This window comes from Sinohyriopsis cumingii, chromosome 6 (genome assembly GCF_028554795.1).
Source record: "Sinohyriopsis cumingii isolate HCF-2022 chromosome 6, ASM2855479v2, whole genome shotgun sequence".
In the NCBI taxonomy this organism is placed as follows: domain Eukaryota; kingdom Metazoa; phylum Mollusca; class Bivalvia; order Unionida; family Unionidae; genus Sinohyriopsis; species Sinohyriopsis cumingii.
In genome coordinates this window covers 106,425,035-106,448,511 of record NC_142966.1, presented here as the reverse complement: position 1 = coordinate 106,448,511, position 23,477 = coordinate 106,425,035, and the positions used below count along the sequence as shown (strand labels likewise).

Genomic DNA, 23,477 nt, shown 5'->3' with positions numbered 1-23,477 from the left:
ATATCGAAACGCATATAATTTAGTATGTGGGATAAATGACTCGTGCATATTGTTGTTGTTGTTGTGGGGTTTCATTTCATTTCTTAGCACACGATAGGTTATACATTGCGGTCAGTATAACGGAAGGAGGAAGAATGCGGGAAAAACTAGAGAAGAATCACTGACTCAAGTGAAGCTACTAGAAAGCTTCTCACGTATCCACAGTGGCCGAGTCCGAGACGCGAATCCACGCTGATAGAGGTGAGACGGCAGTGATTCGTAACGGTGAGCGCTTTAGTCCTATAGGTAACCCGGGTCTCGATTCGAGCATAAGCCAATTATGGTTTCAATCAATAGTCCCGTTTGTTTCATCTTTGTGATTCACAATATCCTTCCTAAGAATTGTGTTTAATTATTGGATATGAATTATTAGCTTAACGTTTGTCCATGATTGAACGTTGCAGATAATGTAGGAAACATGTTTCACTATAATATACAGTGTAAGTTATATTAACAAGTTGAAGTACTCATGCATATCTAAAACGTTGTATGACTAAGTTTAGAGCCATGATTATACTGCATGTATTTGTAAGCAATACATTGAAGAAAAAAACTGATTCCTAAGTTCTACTCTCTATCTCAATGTCAACTCTCTTTCTATGATAGTGATCTAGTATCAATATTGTAATCGACGCCACAAAATTGCTCATGTGCATAAAAGGGGACCATATAGAATTACCTGCATATTACTCCTTCCTACCTGACGGCATGTTTTGAGGCGGTAACCAGACTACAGGGGATGATTATTTTGCCAAGATGCACACCTTAGAATTATTCGTTGTTCATTCCATTTGTTTTGGCCTCGTTAATTTGGGTAGGTGTTTTTAATGATAGTGTTTCCACACATAATGACATTGTCAGCTAGATACCTTCTGATAGCTTACCTTCGAATCATTTACGTAAGACTCGTTAAGTATAAAGTGAACCAAATTATGTTAATTGAAATCGATTTGTGTGCAAACTATCAGATGCATGCAATGTACAGCCTATTGAATGCAACAAATTTAGCCACACAATGCTTAAGTAACGCTCATGTGATCGTGCTGAGTTGAACGTGAAACGGAATTGGAAAATTGGTATTGAAAATTTATCGATCCATCGTAGATTGAAGGATCGTTATGTAAATAAATACAGTATGTGCTTCATTCCCATCAGGGATCACCTAGTTAGTTCAATGATTTCATTCCACAGTCTAACAACAAAGTCAACAAGACTGAATCATATTATCAATGTAAGTTTCTACTCTAAACTGTGTTATCTTTTAGTATTACACATTCGTTGTTCATACAAATTGTTTCCGACACTAACATGATATGATATCACATAAACTGTTGTACTTGTAATAAGGATCGAATATGCAAACTAATCTAACCTATGTAATGTCTCGTAGTTTGATATTGTTAAAAAAATTATCTCGCTGTATAATTACGGATATTTAAGATACTACATTAATTACTTCATGATTCGCTATTACAATAGTCTTGTTAGCTTTGAAGAAAGCTAAATGGACAAAATATCGCCTAACATAGATCGATTGTATGTATCGCTGCCAAAAAAGTAGAAACATTTTACAATAGGCACATAGCATATAGTAATGACCATTTGAACATAGGTGATTTGCTGACAAATGTTTTTTTTTATAAATTAAATCAAACGCTAATTTAATCACTATCAACAATGGTAAGAATATTTAGGGTGATGTAGACATTTACTGTTGATAAGTAAATAAGCCACGCTTACGTTACATATTTTATCATTACGCACAAAGTACATATATCTCAATATATTGAGGCATATATATATATGCACATACAATTAGATCATAACAAATGTACCTTACGAATGTTGTATTACTATGTAAAGGAAGACCTTTATAAGCAGGATTTTAACTGAAAAATAGTATACATTTTGTAAGAATCAAAAAGAAGCAGAAGCAGAAAAGATAAACAAAATACGGCAAATAATATAATGTTTCTTGTATGTACAGTCTTCTGGAATGAGATAAGTTGTTTCGTGTTTGTAGATTCAACGTTTTGCGTTGAGGAAGATTTTTCTCCTCCCAAACCCTTCACCCACGCATTGCAATTACATATAATGGGCCTGCTAATTCAATCCCGGTAGAGATTTCAATATGAGTATGGATGATATTCCCGGTAGAGATTTCAATATGGGTATGGATGATATTCCCGGTAGAGATTTCAATATGAGTATGGATGATATTCCCGGTAGAGATTTCAATATGAGTATGGATGATATTCCCGGTAGAGATTTCAATATGAGTATGGATGATATTCCCGGTAGAGATTTCAATATGAGTATGGATGATATTCCCGGTAGAGATTTCAATATGAGTATGGATGATATTCCCGGTAGAGATTTCAATATGGGTATGGATGATATTCCCGGTAGAGATTTCAATATGAGTATGGATGATATTCCCGGTAGAGATATGAGCATGGATGATATTTTACATTCTAAAAAAATCGGCAACATATATTTACACGATCCGAACAGAACACGGTTATGTTAATACAAGAATTTTCAAGGAATTTATATTCAATGAATACCTGTATAGGCGCTCAGTTAGTTATAATTAACATGTCTTGATGATTTGTCCTTCGTTTTATATCTTTACATCCCAATAGGATCTTTGCTGCTTGGGTTACGGTAGTGGTGTAATATAATGTTGGCACATAAGTTGAGTCAAAGTATCCTCATCTATCCATAATGATACATGTACATAATAGTATCCGTAGATACATCAATTACATCAGCTGTTGTTTTTTGTTGGATTCTTTATATTTTTATTCTTTGGGTGTGTCATCTCGTGTATGTGTGTGTGTGTTGTCTACAAAAATCTATTTTGTAATCAGACGCTACCTTCTTTACGTTATACACTATTCCAACTTTTAATGGAATATTTTCTAATCAATCAGAAATATATCTTGTATTTTTCGAGTAGAATGCAGTTTTAAATTAGAATTAAGTACTTCTGATTTTAAGCAGTTTTGTAGCAGTTGCAATTTTTGTTTTCAGCTAGAAACTTCATAACAATTGATCTATGTTTAAGCAACTTTACCAGGATAAACCCCACTTCCTATTCATAACCACATTGTAACAAGATAAACGGATTGGATTTCGGATTCATAATAGAACACTTTTGATGATGATACAAATACAATGTTTAATCATGAATGACTTCAATGAAAAAGAATTATGATTAATATGTGAGTGTATAATATCCAAATATTGTACAAATTGCCATACTCCGCACGAACCTAATAATGCAACAAATGAAAATACAAATAAAATAACCTTACGCTGTACAAGGACAGGGGTGAATGATCCACATTATTTCACACGACGAAAAGAATGATGTGTTTTACTTAAATTGTAAAAGTGAATTCACTCAAATACGTGACAAATCAGGTATTGTACTCAAACATTAAAATGATGAAAACAAATGGACAGATATCATACAAAATATCTGTATAATCCCAAACATACTGAGTATTACAACCCCCCAAAATTAGCCCACGGCTAAAAGATTACTTGTATGGAGTTATACTCTCCGTCACCAGCACACTTGGCTACCAGTCACTCTGGTCAATCAAGCAGTCAGTATTCCAGTTAGTCACCGACCACCATTCAATTCCTTGGTCAATCAAGCAATCAGCACCTACCAATCAGTCAGAGACGCCCGATCACCTGCTACTCGAACAGAAATACTGTTCACTCAGCTCTACGGCTGCTATGGTTCAGCTTTACAGCTGTTATGGTCAACTTCTACGGTTAGTTCTGCAGCTGGTACCACGTCGACTCCGATCAGCTGAAAATACATCTAACACCGTTTACTATGCACGACAACTGCATATATGATAAAACGCAATGATGTTACATATGGTTAGCTATATAGATTACATTATTCGCAGTATAATTGCAAAGTAATAACAAATTCAGAAGTGAACCTACCCGTGTCCGATAAAACTTTACATTGCTAATATAAATCTCTTGCTAAGTCGCAAACAAGAATAGAAAATATTTGCATTATACTAAGTAAGCCAAAGCTACGTGGAAAATATATCAAATTAAACGTAGTAGTACGATAGTTATAACTTATAATATACATAAGAAATTAATAAATACCTCATATACCTCTACAGCTGAAGATGTGCAAGTCCTTAAGTAGACCTCTCACTGACAAGACGTTCAGCAATGTGAAGATTGGGTCTTACGGTGAGGCATTTATACGCAGACGATGCGGCATAGGATGAACCGAAATCACTGTTTTGAAATATTGTACAATATACATAAATCACCGTCGGGTATGGTCATACACAACAAAACGAAATTCGAGTACGTGTATTTAATAAATAATGGGATTTATACAATTCCGTTACAGATATTATGAGAACCAAAATATTTCACCATCTAGTTCTGCACTCATATACGTTAAGTTTCCACTCTATGTCAACCATCCGTACTTTGTCGGGATTAACGAGAATCTTGGGTAGCATTTTTTCAGTTTGCAGCATTGGCTGTTTTAGTGAATAAGATTTCAAGACGATGATCTTGTTACCACCTTTTAAATCTCATTGTCATGCTGGTCTTTTAGGATGTCTTCAGAAACAGCTTTCAAAATGTGCTTCCTACTCGAATTTCAGACGAAAACGACAAAAACCTCCAGGGGTTAATGTGTTAATGGATGCATTTTGATGACGTCACCAAATTAGAATATTCCTTGCGTACTTAGTCGCTTGTGCATCGACATTGCACATAAATTACAAATTTACACCCACCCACCCCACACAGTGAACCAAACAGAGAGAGATAGACATACCTTGGAGAGCAGATATAATTTATAAACTCAGAACCAGTAGTCCCAGTTGACAGTTAAGAAATTATGCTGCAAGACGTGAAGGATAGTATAAAGAGTGAAAGGGCATAAATGTGATCCCGGACAAAACTGTGTTTTTACAAGGTTGACAAATATTTTCAAAAACTTACCAGGAGACACTGGAAACTGACAAAAGTGACACGGAGAATGGCACAATAGACACAGTATGTTTGGGACTGAGAAGTATGAAAAGATCTACATGGATAGTAGCAAGCATAAAAGAGAAGCATGCTATGGTCCAGAAATATGTCCGTCTTGCAAAAGAGGAAGCCAGGCAAGTTAAAGTTGTATGCATGGAGAAGCAGGAGAACTGGGTATGCTGCCAAGCTGTATGTAACATGATACTGTCTTGGCGTGACATCTGGAGAGTTCAAGCCCAGAAAATCACTTTCCTTTTGCACTTGGAGTATGATGTGCTCCCTATATTAACAAACCTTAAGGCATCGGGACTAAATGAGGACCCAAGCTGATAATTTGTGGGAGACTTGCAGATTTAAATTACATACCACCTTCCTGAAATGTAAATGTTACAGATGATTGGCAGTTTTAGTTTCTGGAGTGCTTGCTAAGATTGCAGCCAGTTTGGACATAACCAGTAGAAGTATCGAGTGAGAAGCAGACACAATTGCATGAGGTTCATGAGAGATCTTGACAACAATATAAGATTGGAAAATGCTAGCAGATATAGACAGACTTCTGAAATTCACAATGCACATCAGTAACACCAACTTCAGATCTTATATTATGCTGTTATCAAGAGACACCAGGCAGGTGATCTTGTTATATTTGACAGTGCTGTTGAAAGCAAGAATGGAGAAGGCCCTGGAAAGGAAATTGACCAAGTATTAACCACTCACCCACGAGTATAAGTAAAAAGGATGGAAATATGGGATCTGGTGATATTGGATGTCATGGCTCTGCAGCACAGACCTTCTGGCATGCCGGATTCATCAGGATTATAGGACTTTGCCACAGGAACATAGCTGCCAAGTTTGGCAAACTGGCTGAAGAAGTCTCTCATAAGATTTGGCTCAGAAGAGAGGAGTGATGGAGAAACTAGTTGGTTCCAGGCTGAGTCTGCACACCCTTAGAGCATCGTGGGTTAACACCAAATGCGCAAGAAAATGGTATCCTTGCTTGCTGACAAATAACACAAAAAAATGTGATCTGCCTCAATAAATGCAAGGAATGCAGCTTCCAATATGTTGCAAAAACACAGAAATTTAAACATTACAATGAATATCTGCAGATAAGAACAGCAAACCCAAAAAGTGTGAAGCCCAGTGGCAGAACATATCTCTTCTCCAGGCTGTAATTTCAATGATGTGTTCGTGACTGTGATTGCATGTAACTCAAAATGGAGCACAGAAAATGAAATCCAATGAAGCTTGTTGGATCTGCCAACTGCATACACTAAAACAGTGGTTTAAATCAGGAAGAATAAAAACGGACATTTATCAATGCATAGGTAACCAGAAAATTTTCAAAATCACATTTTCAAACCATTTTTTTTTCTCGCCATAAATTTATTAAAAATGCATTTATGAAGCTATCATATACTACCAACTTAATGATGCAATATTGCTTTAGAACATACCTTCATGCAAGTTTTAAAAACAGCAAGCACATCAAACTATTATATCCAGAATGGAGATCTTACATCATGGATGGAAACTTTTGCTGTCCTACTGAAGCAGACGATTGGAGTCAATTCTTATCCATGCCTGCCACACTATCACTTAAAAGTAGCAACACTCAACACCGTTCAATCTTTAATTTTTATTTAATTGTAACTATCTACTGCAAACACAATGTGATTTTGTATAGTACTTGCATGTTTGTTTTGTTATGTTGCCATTTGTGTAATTTATCATTTGCTGCTTTGTGCCCTTGAAAAATGAATCAGTTGATTTCGAAAGTGCTTGGGCTGCTGTCACATCAGTTTTGCACTGTTGTTTTTCAGTTTTTCTGTCATATATGTATGTGTGTGTTTGTGTGCACAAGATTTCCGTTTCTGTGTATTATGTCTGTACGTATTACCTTTTCTCTCATGTTGATATCCTTGGATCCATTATTCTAAGAATCAGAATAATTTTTTTTAGAACTAAACAAAAATAGTACTGCCATATTTTCATGCATAAAATCTTTCACTGTCTCCTCCATCATACAAAAAAGTAACACTAAAAGTAAAAGCAATAACCACAACAGACACAATAACAATCTTTATGAAAAATTATTATATATTTACCTGTACAAATAAACCATAACATGACCATAAAACACTTCAAATTGATTTCATTGTGCATCTGTTTTATACCATTGCATAAATAGTCAGGAACTCATGTTTTTCAGTACATATTTATACTGTGAACTCTTGATATGTAATCTGATGGAGTTTTGTCAGAGACAATAAAACATTTGACTAAATTGTGTGCATAAATTTAAAGTGCATCTAAACATTGCTCCATATAAAAGACAACGGTATATAAAGGACAAACTTTCTCTGCTTCATCACTGTCTTTTTTAGATGGATTTCACTGCATTTATATCTTGACTGTTTAAGCTGTTTTTGGGCACTGACCATTTAAGGTTCTGGAAAGGGCATAGGATTTTCTTTAGAACCAGTACATTTTTTCTCTGGCTAATATGGGGATGCTCATCAGAGCAAAGAAATTATTTTCCAGCACGAGTCAAAAAGCTATTGTCCCCAAAAAATATACTCCACCTGATGCCAAAGGTTTACTGCTCTGTGAGTTCATGAAAGGAAAAGGAAAAAAAAAGGACATTTTTTCCCTTTTTCTTCTGTGTAATTGTTGTTGGGCACTGTTCATGTGGTACTTTCAGCAGTGGTTTCCTTCTTCATACATACCTGCCCATTATCTGAGTATATGTGTGCAGAAAACAAATGTGACAAAGAGAGTATTATTGAATTACTCATCTGGTATGACTGTATGAGTATTTTATGAAAGCCTATGCTGACTAAGGTATTCTGACCATTAATAAAATGATATGCAGATTTTGAAAGAAACAAAAACCTGAGTACAAAGGCAAACCAAAGAAGTACATTTAATGATTCCACGGAAGTAAGTTCCTCTAACTAAACTGCCCTGTGAGTAGCTTAATACTTATTTAAAACATTTCTGACAACTTGGCACTGAAATAAAATTGTCATATTGTTCCAAAAACATACACATCTCTAGATCACTGTCATTTCCAAATGATAACTTTAAAAAAATAAAAGTATAAGTACATAGTGTAAGCATTGTGTTTATCCACATATCTGTCTCTCTCTCATGCATCATTGTGTGATACTATTACAGTAAAAGCATGAAAGGGACTTAAGGTTTTATATAACCTTGAGTCACAAATACAGATGAAACATTTAGTAAGATTTAAAGGGTCTCTATCAGCTGCCACACATAACTAGTTACTACACAATTGTAATGTATCATTTATAAGTATAATAAGTATTTTTGTTAGTGCTGAATGATTATAATGTATTCTTTATTCTAGTAAGTATTTCTGTGACTTCCAGTGACCAAAGTACAATTAACAAGTGTTTATTATTAACCTCTACTGGTACAAAATATACTTCATAGAATCAAGAATTCATATTTATGTACCAACTGCTTCTATGCAGTGGCTGGTGCAGACACTGTACAATGACAATGACAATTCCTTTCCTATTTACACTAATATTCATCTACTTAGCGCCAACATAAATATAAATAAGTGTTGACAGGACAAAGGTTATGACTATTACATATATCAATGGATTTTAATGTTTAACAATACAAAACTGTACCACTGGAAAAAGTAATCACACTGGCTACTTGAATATAATTCATTTATAAATTAAAAAAGTGATTTAAGCATAAAAATTTTCATACCTGAAAATCTTAGGGCTGTTGCAAATTAATTTTTACCAATGAGTATATTTGTAAATCACATTTATTTCTTTGTGTAAAATATTATATTTTTAAGTCAACAGAAAATAGACAAAGAAGTTCATCATCTAAGGTTTATTACGTCATTGTCTAATAAACCAGGAATAAAAGTATGAATAACAATTGCACAGTTAAATATCCACAATCGTAAAATATCTCTCAACCTGAGACATAACATATAAAGTTCTAAATATTAATCACATATCAAGGGAAATTACAATATTAAAATGTTATGTGCTACATCCAATTCAAATTATAAATCATGCTGACTCAACCATATATTCACTGGTTCAAATTCATTGGACAAATCCCTTTTCACAATCGCAGAACATTACATGAAAAAACTTAACTGTGGCATTAACACTACATACATACTTTTGATTATTTTCTTAATCAAAGCTCGTTTGTTTACATCTTTTACATTCTTCCTTATCAGAGTTTGACATAAATGACCAAATATAAATATTTCATATAATGTGACTCAGTGACTTTTATTAAACTGAAACCTTTTTGGTTAATTTCAAACCTGTGCTGAATATATGTGAACAATTTGATTGTTAACATTTTAGTTTTATGTTCTGAAATATATAAGCCTAAAAATACATTCAATTTCGACAGATAAGTTAACTGCTAAGTCATCACTTATCCATGGATGTAATCACAAATCTGGACCGCATACAAATAAAATTGAGGTAAGTATAAATAAATACAGCACTCATTCATGATAAGGCCCTTCATTATCACACCATTCCTGATCCCTATTTATTGTGTAGTAGTGAAATTATATGTATCATGCACTTCCTTATAAGACGGTCTCATTATACGGCACTACATTCTACGACTCCCATGGACAACATTATAATGAGGGACTACTGTATACTGTATGCTCCAATGAAAGTTAATATCACATGGATTCATCCACTGGATGATCTCATTTATTATTATTTGTAAATCAGGATAAAGATAAGTCTGACAGAGCTACCTGTAATCAGTATATCACGAATGGCCCTGCTAACTATAACTTGCTTGGAACAGCTTAAACAGAAACTTATTTTGGTAAACCAAGTTAGGAGAATGGGAATTCAGGGGTCATATCTCATTAACATTCTGATGTGGAGTGCTGGACATCCTAATTATTATTCAAGGTCTCATTAATATAAAGCCAAATGTGGCTGAAATATAATTATCCTCAGTAAAGTAATGCTGCACAAACCAAAGTCAGGAGCAATGAGGGATCATAAGTCTTCTAAACAACACCAAACCTAACAGATTACACATCTTGGTTTATCAAATAATATCAATACCAAACTGCATCAGAATATGTTGAATGGTTCCTGAGCCACTTATGCAGTAATGCTATATTAATGATGTAAAATATGTCAAAGAAGGACAATGACTCGACCAAAATTTTACCTGGAAAATGACAACCCTAAAAGGCACATCTACTGGAAAAAGGCCATTCACAATTAGATATGAGAGATGCAGAGCTACAGTGGAGAGTGTAAATGGACAGACAAACAAAAGAAAGGACAGAAAAGAGACCTCGTTGGCTTGTTTTAAATTAATATAAAATATCTCTCTCCATGCATTTAAGTTATATCTGAATCCCAATTATTTGGTGAATTTTTCTGTCTTTTAGGTGGGTGGTCACTGAATGTACTTAGAATAATATCAAATGGATTTTGTCTCAACTGGATTTATAATGTGTTACAGATCTCTCTTCTGTATAAATCAAATCAAACTGTACTCTTTTTCATTCTTGTCTTATATTTTGACTTATCTGTTTTGCTTTTTTTGTTGTTTTTTTAATTTAAAAAAAATCACAATTCACCAAAACAAACATTTGGTTGTAGAATGTGTCCATCACTCAAGAAGAATCAGACTCCAGCTGCCATGTAGTGGTTGAAGCAGAAGTCATCATTATCTGTGTCAATACAGTTTCCTGAGCCAGGACACTAGTGCAAATTCAACTAACCTCATCCACCCTGCAATAAAAAGAATGCAATAAAATATGCATATGCAACAATGAAAAAATTAAGTTAATTGGCTGCGTAGTTGACTAATGTAAATTAAAAATATGTGGAAAAAGAATTTGTGAGGTTTGAGTATACTGGACATTTTCATGGGCAGAAAGGTTTTGTGGGTCCATCATACTGCTTACCTTAACACCACACAGCAATACTAATTTGTTCATAGTAGGCTTAAGTTTTTGGATGTTTTTGATCAATGAATAAAAAAATGAAATCCTCCATGAAAATGTCTGAATTTATAATTGTGACTGAATTTGTGCACACATGCATGTGTGTATCTGGTTTAATAGTACATCAGCATAGTCCTGACTAGTGTTAAGAAGCAGGTTGTAAAAATGTAATGACAAACAATGGATAACATCTTCAAGAATATAAACCCTTCAGAAATAAATATAAATAAGGATTCCTACAAAATACATGATAAAAGGTAAAGATGTAACATTTTTTAAAAATATTTTAGTAAAAGATTATAGTTAAAAAGGTAGACCCTTGAAATCCTGAATATGTGTATTTTGGTGTGTGTGTGTGTGTGTGTGTGTTTGTGTATGTGTGAGATAGAGGAAATACTGGGAACTTAAAACTCCTGCTAATACATAAACAGTATAGTTTTATTACTACATTACTCCGAGTCTTTATTACTGACTTTTAATCTTGAGATAATGGCCTTGACTGCAGTCCTAGGTCTGCTGTCACACAACCATACAGATCTGTACAAAAACCCAAACCCAAAATGCACATAAAATAGACCTAGATCTCTCGCACAACCATACAGATCTGTGCAAAAACCCACACTTAAATCGCACACAAAACACTCCTAGATCTGTAACATAACCATATAGATCTGTACAAAACCTCACACTCAAATGCACAAAAAAAAGTCCAAAATCTATCACACAACCATACAGATCTGTACAAAAAGCCCACTATCAAATGCACACAAAACAGACCTAGATCTACTGTCACACAACCACAATGTCACGTGTTGAAAGACAGTCTAATATGACCAGCAAGATGCAAGTAATATATTTTTGTATTCCTAAAAAAAGAGGAGAAAGACATAAAAAAAGATTACAGATAGAAAACATTGACTTTCCGTTTATTGACATTCAAAAGGTGACAAATTATTTACCTAAACTGAGTACAGATATATCAGCATTAGGAAAAGAATTGTGAGCAGGAAGCTGACTGCATATGATTGAATGGTCTGAATACAAAAGGCACCTTCTATTACATTGAGAGAATCACAATTTCAAGGTCAGGTAAAACAAAACCACTTCTCTTCTTTCAGAAATATCCCTCCTTTCTATCATTCCAAGTAATTTTCTTTTTTCTCTTTTGTATTCTGTCTTTTCTATTCCATCAATCCAATGTAAAAGGCATGAGGAGAGCAATAATTCTAATGACTTTATTTAAAAAGAGTGACCCAATTAGTTGAATAATAATAATAATAATAATAATAATAATAATGTGGACTTAGTACAGTGTCTAATCTTTAGAAGTTCTAAGCATTTTACAATATTGGATAACACAAAAAAAAACATATACAACAAGATTATAAAAACAAACAACATGAAAGTACAAAACAAAAACATGCTGACAATAATTAAGGAAGTAAACATTACTAAGTCCTTAAGTCTGTTCTTGTTGTAAAAACAGGTGCATTTTAAGAGCACTCTTGAATAAGGACACAGTGTCCTCATGTCTAACATCTATGGGCAATTTGTTCCACATCACTGAGTCTTGGTAAGCAAAAGAACTTTATCCATATGACTTCATTTTAACAGTAAGAGCAGAGCACTGTTGAACACCAAAACTGAGATCAACTGGGCTGGTATGTTTTCCTTTTACAGACACAATTTGTGTCCTTTTGAATAAGTAGGACTTCAACCAAATCAAGGCTGCATCACGAATACCAAACTCATTCTGGAGACAGTGAATTAATATATCATGGTCTATTGTATCAAATAGCACAGACAAGATCAAGGAGGTTAAGGGCTGTAATCTGTCCACTCTCCAAGGCTGAGAGAAGGTCATTACCTACTCCCAGAAGGGTAGTTTCAGTGAAGGTAATCAGACTGTACATTGCTAAAATGATTATCTGAATTCAGATGAGATACAAGTTGGTATATAACAACTTTTTCTAAGATTTTCAAAATGAATGAGGTTAGAAACAGATCATAAGTTCTTTAACTCATTCAGGTTGAGTGTCAGTTTCTTTCAAAGAGGCTTAACAATGGCAGTTGTAAAAAATGGTAGGAATTCCCTGGATGAGAGAGGTGTTGATAACATCTGTTAGTGAAGGCAATATTGAATCTAAGCACTCATGTAGCAATGATGTCTAAATTGCATCGAGTTTACATGATTTGGGGGTGCTCTTCATCACAACTGCATGTACAAAATCCATAGAGACAGGTTCAAATGCTGTTAAGATTGCTGTGTATTTTCTGTATCACAACTGTATGGTGACAATAAGTCAAACGAAATTATGTTGTCAAGCGTATCTCTAATAGATTGAACTTTGTCATGGAAGAAATCTGCAAACAGATCCGGAATGTCGACCAAAGAGAAGAGGATTGGAAATGGCTTATATTTATTCCTTGACCTTAGTTTATTCGTAATCTCAAAGAGCTCTTTGCAGCTGGAACTGCAGTAAGCTGATTTTGCTGCAATAATTATGTAACATTCTTTTTAGCAGCTTCACAGATCCGCTTATGAGGCTGTTGGAAAGCCCAATCCTCACAGCTTTATGGCATTTTCTTACTGAGGTAAGAAGCTCATCCCTAACACTACTATACCATGGATAACACTTTTTAATTGATACTCTGCACTTGGTTGTTGGGACATGTTTGTCAAGCAATAAATACAACACCTGTCAAGCTGTAATGCTGTAGGACATAACAAAGTTGTTAGAGTTGCTTGGATGTCATGTATGAGTTGGGTTCTATTTATTATATGGAGAATTCTCTTAATGGTAAACAGAGATGGTAGGCTTGGGACTGAATGTTATGATGGCATATGATGCAGAGGTGATCTGATGCAAGTTTGTGGTACTCCAATGAAGACTGTAGAATAGTATCATCAAGTCTATGAAGAATCCAATCTAAAATGTGACAATGTTTATAGGTGTGTTGGCAAACATACTGTTTTGATCTACGAATCTAGGAGTTTTTATGTGTCTGGATTCCAAGACAGTTAAAGTGAAAATTTAAATCTCAAGAAAATTTAAATCTCCAAGAATAATCAAGTTACCACCTATAGAATTTCCATACTCCTGGAGGTTAGAAAACTGCTCCAAATAGAGAGGTTCAGTCCAATTTTTGTTCAACTAGGAGGATGGTAAAGACAGAAAAATGGACTGACCTTTGTTCTACTGTGAGTCTGGACCAGTTCAAACTGGTGTTTTTGAAACTGAAACTTGTGTAGTTAAGATGGTGAAAGACTCTAAGCTGATGCTTTCAAATTAAGGTGTGTGTATATAAACATCAATGTCGATTTAAAAGCTGGAAGTGACATTTTTGTATTGTTTTGTATCAACACAATAACAAAACAAAACGTCTTTTATTTGTGTCAACATAATAGTCATGTAACAACAACTTCCTGGATACATGTCTTGGTGTGATGCAGAGGGCATGAAATCAATCCTTTGCTTACCGTATTTCCTCATTTCTAATGTGCAACGAACTAAAACAATAAACATGGCACACCTGTAGCCTATTCTGCTAATAAAAATTAAACTGTACATACTTTCAACAAATGAAAAAATTTCTTCATGTATTTATTATCAATTCCTTTACATACAATACAGAGACATGCAATGTATCTAAGTCTAAGCTGCATGCAATTCACTGCACACAATATGGCAGCAATAATGTTAGTATAAACATAAGACAACTGTTACAAGGATAATTACTTACCCCCTGATTAAGATTGACCCCAATGTCTTCAAACCTCTTCATATTTGATCCAAACTTTAAGTCCGTGGCACGCTGAAATATAATGAAGCTTCAATATTAATACAAATAGCAAACTGGAGATAATACAATTTTTGCACAAACTGTCTTAGTCAAAGTATTTATTAGAGTGAAATAATTTAATCTGAGGCTATCAACTTTTATATTCTTGCCAAATGAAGTATTGAAAACTTATGATTGCCTGGAGGGTTAAAGTGATCAGATGAAAGAACACAACTCTGGAGATACAATTATTCATTGTCCTTTGTGCTATAATAAAAAGAATGCTTTGAATATTCTTTAAATGAGTAATCTAAATTTTCTTTTTATGTCACCAGAGAACTTATTTTAGCACACTGCTTAACATAATTGTGATTTCCTTTTAAAAGCATTCTGTATCATTGTTTCAAATATTACCATCAGCGAAACAATATCCATAGGAGAAAACTACTCTATGGCCTAATCTTTTACTTAAATTTTAGTTGCACCCTTGAAACTTTAACCTGAGAGGCAAGTGGATCTCTGCTTTGTTACTAATTTTAGTAAGACCATACAGTTTGTTACTGTTATTAATAATGCAAACTATATTTGGTAAAAGAGAATGGATGTGTGCCACAGAGGGAATGAAATCCTCTATGATAAAAATGACATTTCCTTTATTGTTCAAAATAAATTTTCTAGGGAATTACGTCCTATTGTTTCCACTGACGGATCACTGCACATTAAGTCTTTAAATCTGAATTGTGTAGCTGACATAGAATCCATGATCTTTGTTACCCTGGACAAAATTGTGAATTTTGAGTACACTGCAATAAGAACATTCATAACTTTGTAATCGAGACCTTTGTCAATATACTTCAAATACAAAGTCTTTAAGAAATAGTGAACAACATTACAACTCCACAAAATAATCAGCCTATGGATCTTTCTTAAAATCCAAACATCAATCTGAAAAGCAAATCTAATGTAATAAATATAATACCCACTTTGTACACTTTAAAAATGATAATTCTGGGTAACATTCATCATAATAAGTACACATCACCAAAGTATACAGATGCTAGAAAAGACAGTCCTTTCTCCCAAAATGGCTTTTATTTCTTAAGACTGATTCCACCCACAATGTTAACTGGTAATGATATACCATGCACACAGTGGTTAGACTATTAAAATCATATCCCAGGCACACAGTGGGTAGACTATGAAATGATATACCAGGCACACAGTTGGTAGACAATGAAATGATATACCAGGCCCACAGTGGGTATACTCTGAAAATGATAGACCAGGCACACAGTGGGTTGACTATGAAAATCATATCCCATACACACAGTAGGTAGACTATGAAATGATATATCAGACAAACAGTGGTTAGACTATGAAATATTCATGTTTTCTCTCATAAGGCATACAAGGACTGAGACGTGCTTAGATACAAGCTTTTACTAAACACAGTTGTTTGCTTACTAAGGCATAGGGGATATTATTTTGGATATGGTACTTCTACCATTGGTGTAAATTCATAATTCATAAAATTACATTAAACATTTGTTCATAACAACAACAAAAATGAAAGATCATAAGGGACATCAGCAAAATGAAGTGGTTACTGTTTCAAGGCAAGGAGCAGAAAATCAACAAACTTAAGGATAAGCAACATGAAACAATTCAGAATGAAATGTTGTTACATATCAACATAAAACTTTATGTTGGCTAATAAATTACAATTGCTAATTTAATTTAGCGGTTCCTGAACTCAAGCAACAACCCAAAGCAGGGTCACAAGGGTCCTCAGCAGGGTCTTGACAGGTCATCAGAAGAAAAGTTTTAAATCATAAGTCTAAGGGTCAGGCGATTCTGCTGGTGTTATTATTTAGGGTCACAGCATAAAAAGGTTGGAAACCACTGATTTAATTTTATCAAGTAAACTGTTGATACTCTGACCATCAGTAAGGTCATGAAGGGTCATAAAAAATGTTTTAAAATCATATTGTAAGCCTGAGGGTTAGGAAGTCCAGTTGATGGCAAATTTAGGGTTGCAGAATAAAAACATTTAGAACCACTGACTAAATTTCATCAAGTAACAGCTGCTACTCAGACCATAAACAGTGCCATGGGATAGTAACAAATGATGTTATAGACTCCCACTGCCACAGAACCATAAAAAATTGCTGTTACTGGATACAGAAATTTTCACAATCCCGATTTTAAAAAATTTATGAAGTGATATACTTTTATTTTATTGGGTTTATTAAATCTAGTGTGAACCTGACAGTCTAGTATGGGAAAATATGCCCTGGACTTGTTCAAGGTACAGCAATTCATAACACTTCACTTATCAATTCAATTGCAATGCTTTCAGCATCAAGTTAAACAATAAACTTACAGCATTTTTTGTCACTCTGGAAGAAGTTTCTCGTCTATCAGCTTTAATCTAGAAAAAGAATCAAGATAATTCATGTTAGATGCATCCACAGATTATCTGGACATTTGATAATATTCATTAAAGGATTATCTAGCCAAGAAAACTAATATTCATTAAAGGATTATCTAGCCAAGAAAACTAATATTCATCATGCACTCCATGCACATATCAAACTTTTGCTGCCATAGCTCAACCTAATTCCAATTTTAGTAGCCTTTCCAAGTTTGAGCTCATTTGTGTGGGGTGTTAATGGTAGAAGATGAAAAATTAGAAGGTACTTAGTTAAGGTAAGCTAACGAGTAATTATTAAAATAAGCCATTAGGTCATTTAATAATATACCTAGATCTGTCTGACAGAACTCAACAGTTATCTTAAAATTCAGGCCAGCCATTAAAATTCACTACCAGGAGTTTTCTAAAATATCTCTCTACATATCATTTCACCACCATCTAACTGATACATAAGCTTAGCCCTCCTTGATTCTTCTCATATTCAACCGACTAATTTTCCTACCAACTAAATTTTCCATTTTTGTCTCTAGGTGTGCATTTTTCTGGATTAATACCATTAGCTTATGTTGACTGTTTTGGTTATGTATTAGACCGATCACTTTACTAATAGACTGTAAGCCAGACAAGTCACATGTAAAGATGGCAACCTAATGTAAGAAACAGCAGTCTTACAATCAAAAATGGATTATTCCGAATAAAACTGAATATGTCAAATGTTTTAGCATTAATGTGGTATCTAGTGTTGCACAATGATTCTGAAGGTCACCAACGGATGAACAGTTGATCATTTCCACTTGCCAAATTCTGAATTCTTATTTGCAAATGTGACCAATTTAGTTTTAAATAGGTGTACTGGTGTATATCATTATTTATGGACACATAAATCCATTTATTGCATGTTTTATTACAAGACTTTAAATTTCTTGATGCTCTGTTGCATATCAGTACAACCACAACATTGTATTAGGTCTGAAATGTATTACACATATTTGTAAAGCCAAACTAAACATCAGGCTTTTTAAATCATTAAATAAGATACACATAATAACTTAGTTCATAGAAATGACGACAACAAAAATGAAAATGAACAAATGTTCAGAAGCACTGTTGGGTAATTTCCAATGAAAATATTAAATCTAATAACTCATTTATTTAAAACAAAAATGCATTCAGATGAAGGACAGAACAGAGAGAGAAATGGATGGAGTACATTTGTAACTGATTAATAATATACAGCAGTGTTAGGAGGGTACTGCATCCTGCCATCCATGAAGGTTGCCCCATCTTAAATCTTCAGAGCATTAATATTTGGAAAAGGGTACCTTTCTGTATGTGCACTTTTGCATCAAACTGGCATGATTTACCTGTTTTTACTTGCAATGTAAATATCTTAAATGCATTAGAGAAGAGCATACAAAATGGCCACTCTCATATACAGAGTACCATCGGAAGAAACATTACCATGTTTAACGTACCCTGACAGGCAACCATGCCTTGTCTTCACCAGTCCTCCTGGAACAACAAGGTCTCACTCATTATAAAACTCATCTGAGATCTTAATGATACAAGTTTATATTTGAAGTTTGAAAGTGGTAACAAACTCTGCTCATCAGGTCACCTCATTAGTCTGCATGAATCTCACTCATTATCAAACTCAGATATAAACCTATATTCGATATTTGATCAAATCTGGATCAGAAATATGGCCTACAGAGTGATAACAAGCAATATATTCTGGGTCATACCACAAGCTCACTTGAGTTTATGACCCATTAAATAAAATTCAGATTAACAAACAAATTTAAAAAAATAAAGTTTAACAACCTGATCAGATATTCTTTTCTTTTCCTGTAACATGCTTTGGTATTCTTCCATGTATTTTTTCTTGTTCTCATCAAGTACATGCTGTTTTGCTTGGTCATCCTGGAATGCAGACATAAACGCTAATCTCTTTCAATGTTTCCATGCATATGGAAAGTAGTTTTTATTATTACCACATCAAGCAAAGTTGGATTGAGAAAACACCTGACAACATTTGGAAATATGTGTTACATTTAGTAAAAAGAGACATCTATTTCTGGTGGAGTGATAATTACTCAAAAGATTGATGAGAAAAGCCAAATGACCAAGTGTGATTTTTTTTAAAAATTAACGGGAAAAGCTAAAAGACCAAGAACTCACGGACCATTGTTAATACTTGATTATGAATTATTCAAGTAACCTTCCTAAGAATACTTTGTTTTTTTCACCTTTAATTTGAACACTGTCATTATATCACACGACCAACATAGTTATCAGATCAATGACAGACAATTTCAGACATGAACTTTTATTGCCTGCTGATCACCAGTACCAGACATTTGGATTTTTGTAAGATAAATGTGTGACAGTGAAAATTCTGTGGATTTGGGGACAATGAGTGGTGTTTCCAAGTATGCGAAAATGATAATTTCCATGAAAAATATTGAAAATAGCTCCATTAAAGTCAGTGGTTGACAAGTTCTGATGAAATAATTACCAATCATTCATGTAAAACTGATTCCCAAGACTACACGTTTACATCACCAAAAATTGCCAATGTAAACTGATTCCTATACTACCCATTTATATCAACCAAACATTACCAATGTACCATATTTACCATATATATTCGGACATGAAAAAAAAATTATTTGTTTTCATGTCCCAGAGCTTATGGTGAAACTTTTTTTCTCTCACCTAGGTCATATGTTCCAAGACTTAAGAAATGAAATAAATTTGTACTGCATTTGTGCTCCCCCCACTGCATGTTGCAATAAAACAGATAAACAAAACACTTATTTGATAATAAAAAGAAAGAAAGTAACCTTGTACTTTTATCATTTATTTTTTTCTTTCCATCATGAGCATTAAAGAATAAGATATATCCACAAAATCCATATATGTAGTGTAGGCTTCTGTTTTGTAGTTTGTATTGCTTATGTCTGATAACACACGCCACATTGTTCAATTACATGAACATTGAGAAACAAATTGTATTTGGTTGTGCTCGAAGGTTTGACTATGTTATCTGACTGAAAACTGGATCCAACAAAATCACAAATAAGAGGGAAATAATCAACCGATATCTTGAAGACAACTGTCATTCACGCATGAGACGGTGTTAGGTGCAAAACAATCAAGGCTGAATTATATCCAGGTCTACTGTATGACAGTATCTCACAAATAAAAATCATTATTTGAAAACACATTCACTTGAGTGTAAGTGACAGTCTTTTCGCCAGCATGAGTTACAAAAGTATCATTACTATTTACCACAGACATTTTTATTTTAAGGATATCAATACAAAGGTTATTTTATTGCAAAGCAAGCCAACATTAGAAGCCAACTATGGATTCTTTTAAGTGTGCCAATTTTATGTTGTTGTGAATATGTAAAAAGACAGTCGAGATATGGAAGCAAACTTTGGTTCCTTTTCACCAGTATTCACATGAATTTTGAAAATAAATTGAAACAATGGAAACAAATTTAGTGACACAATATAGTGCTTTGTGTACAGACGTCAATGACCCAGCGTCACCCAGAATATTTGGAGAAAATCCAAATGAGAAGGAAATAATCAACTGATATATTGATAACTGCCATTCACGCATGACATGGTGTTAGGTGCAAAATAACCAAGACTGAATTATATCCAGGTCTACTGTATGATAGTATCTCACAAATAAATATCATTATTTGACAACACATTCACTTGAGTGCAGACGACAATCTTTTCGCCACCATGGGTTACAAAAGTATCATTACTATTTATCTGCAGACATCAATGCTCCTTTGTATTAATTATAACTACAGATGCCAAGCACATAGAAGCCTGGGTGGTGAATAAACAAAACTGGCAGACAGCAGTAAACTCCTTCTTTGAACTTACCAACAGGACATCAAAGACTAAGATTATATTTATTACAAAGCAAGCCGACCTCAGAAGCTGACTTTGGATACTCTGAAGCTGGAATTTTTTTTTAAAGGATATTAATACAAAGTTTATTTTATTTCAAAGCAAGCTTACATTGAAAGTCATCTATGGAGTCTTTAAAGTGTGTTGATTTTTTCTTCTGAATATACAAAGACGGCCAAAATATGCAAGCTAACATTGGTTCCTTTTCACCAGTATTCACAGGAATTTTGAAAATAAATTGAAACAATGGAACAATTTTTAAAGTGGCACAACATAGCTCTTCATGCATGAACACTGTTGACCCAGCACCACCCAGAAGATTTGGAGAAAATAAAATCGTGATGAAATCATGAAAGCCAGAAGAGAAGCAGATGACCTGGCTGACAATATGATCATTAACACTGACGAAATTCTAGTGTACTTTGATTGCATTCCTGGATGGATGATGATAAGATGGGGGTCAAAAGTGCAAAAATTAGCAAGACTGGTACATATTTGAAAAAATCCGTCTTTAATCCTTGCAGTTTCCGATTCAGGTGATGTGTTGCCTCTAACAATTTTTCACTGTATGAGAAAGCTAAAAAAATATATTCATGAAATGAAAGAATGGATTATACTTGTGCAGGAGAAGGGTTATGTTGATGAGATGCTGCTGCAGTGGATCGAAGAGTTATCTCAAGTACACAGTTTTATATTTTTTTAAATAAAATTTCAGTTGGAGTGCATTTTCGGACATGTAATTTTCAAATGATTTTAAAGGTGTCCCACAACTTATGACACAAAAAAAACCGATACAGTGCATGAAAAAATTACTTTTAAAATGAATGTATGGTGTCCCAACAATTATGGTGTCCCAACATATATGGTAAATATGGATAAACTGATTCCTTTACTGAACATTTGTATCAACCAAACATTACCAAAGTACTGTACTTGCCAGCCTTTAAGTCGATGTGGAGAATAAGTCGAATCAGCAAATTTGGCAAATTTTCTATCCTTATCCATATATACGTCAATGCTGAGTATAAGATGAGGCCAGATCAAGACCTCACATTGTTTTTCACTTTGTTCCACACAGCGTCGTGGATTTTATCATATTTGTAACTCAATAACCTTTCCAGTCAGGATCACTAAATGTAACTACAAGTACCTAATTTGTTTCACACAACGTATTGCAAAACTATTATGTACTTTTATCAATGGGGGGCCCCGAGTGGCCGAGTGGTCTAAAGCACTTTCCGTTACGGATCACTGCCATCTCACCTCTGTTTGCGTGGGTTCAAGTCTCGAGCTCAGCCAATGTAGATATGTGAGAAAGTTTGCCAGTAGCTTCTTCTGGGTCAGTGCTTCTTTCCAGGGTTTTCCCGGGTTCTTCCTCCACCATTAATACTGGCCGCCATGTATAGCCTATCTTGTGCTGAAAAATGGCATTAAACCCTACAACAACAACAACAACAACTTTTAACAACATATAATGACGCAGACCTGAAAATTGATTGAGTTACAAAACTTGCTTTGCTGTGTGTAATTAAATCAAAATAACTTCCGGTTTCATAAATATTAAAAGTATCACTGTATGCTATTTCAGATTACCAGCAATAAGGAAATTCCATCATTAATACTAAAATGCTTTTTCCAGGTTTTGGGGCATTGTGGGGGAGGGGAGAGAGATACACAGACAAGGGTGCATATGTATTTCATCACAATTTTCTGCTTGCACCTCATGATCAAAATAAAATATGGTCTGATATATAAGAGAGAGAGAGAGAGAGAGAGAGAGAGAGAGAGAGAGAAATAAAGAAAGTTCAGTTCTTTGTAGGTTCTTTTATGTTTGTTGTTTTACTTTACTGCCCCAGTGTTGCTGAAGTTTTTGTCAAAGAGAGAAAACATTAATAAATGAAACAGTAACGTTAACTATGAAAATACATACCATACTCAGGGTTCAAATATTCACATTAGTTATATCCATAGTCTCCATTAGGTTAAATCCCAAGAATGACCATTTTGCATGCTGTCTAATTTTATTTGCAAGTATAACAACCTCTCCATTCCCTACAAATAAGATTTTGTTTAAAGTACTTTGGTGGCGATTGCTTTTGATCTTTGCTCATGCTAGATGTACTTTAAATTGCTGTTGGTTCCATCGGCAAATAAAAAAATGTCCTTAGCTGAGAAATGTACACTAGTAACAACCTGACATTTCCTTTCATTATATGGTATGGCATTCATAATACCTATG

The 23,477-nt window shown here is 34.2% G+C and overlaps 1 protein-coding gene across 1 annotated transcript in view; it reads right to left on the bottom strand.

Annotated features, from left to right (window-relative positions):
- Nucleotides 1-8,943: 8,943 nt before the first annotated feature.
- LOC149797651 (uncharacterized) overlaps nt 8,944-23,477 on the bottom strand; it is a 31,450-nt gene continuing 16,916 nt past the window's right edge. The window contains exons 6-9 of the mRNA XM_089962556.1: nt 19,125-19,223; nt 17,250-17,297; nt 14,828-14,899; nt 8,944-10,868 (exon numbers count right to left, since the gene is read on the bottom strand). Of these exons, the coding sequence (XP_089818682.1) occupies nt 10,860-10,868; nt 14,828-14,899; nt 17,250-17,297; nt 19,125-19,223 (228 nt within the window). The 3' untranslated portion in view covers nt 8,944-10,859. The remainder of the gene's footprint in view (nt 10,869-14,827; nt 14,900-17,249; nt 17,298-19,124; nt 19,224-23,477) is intronic.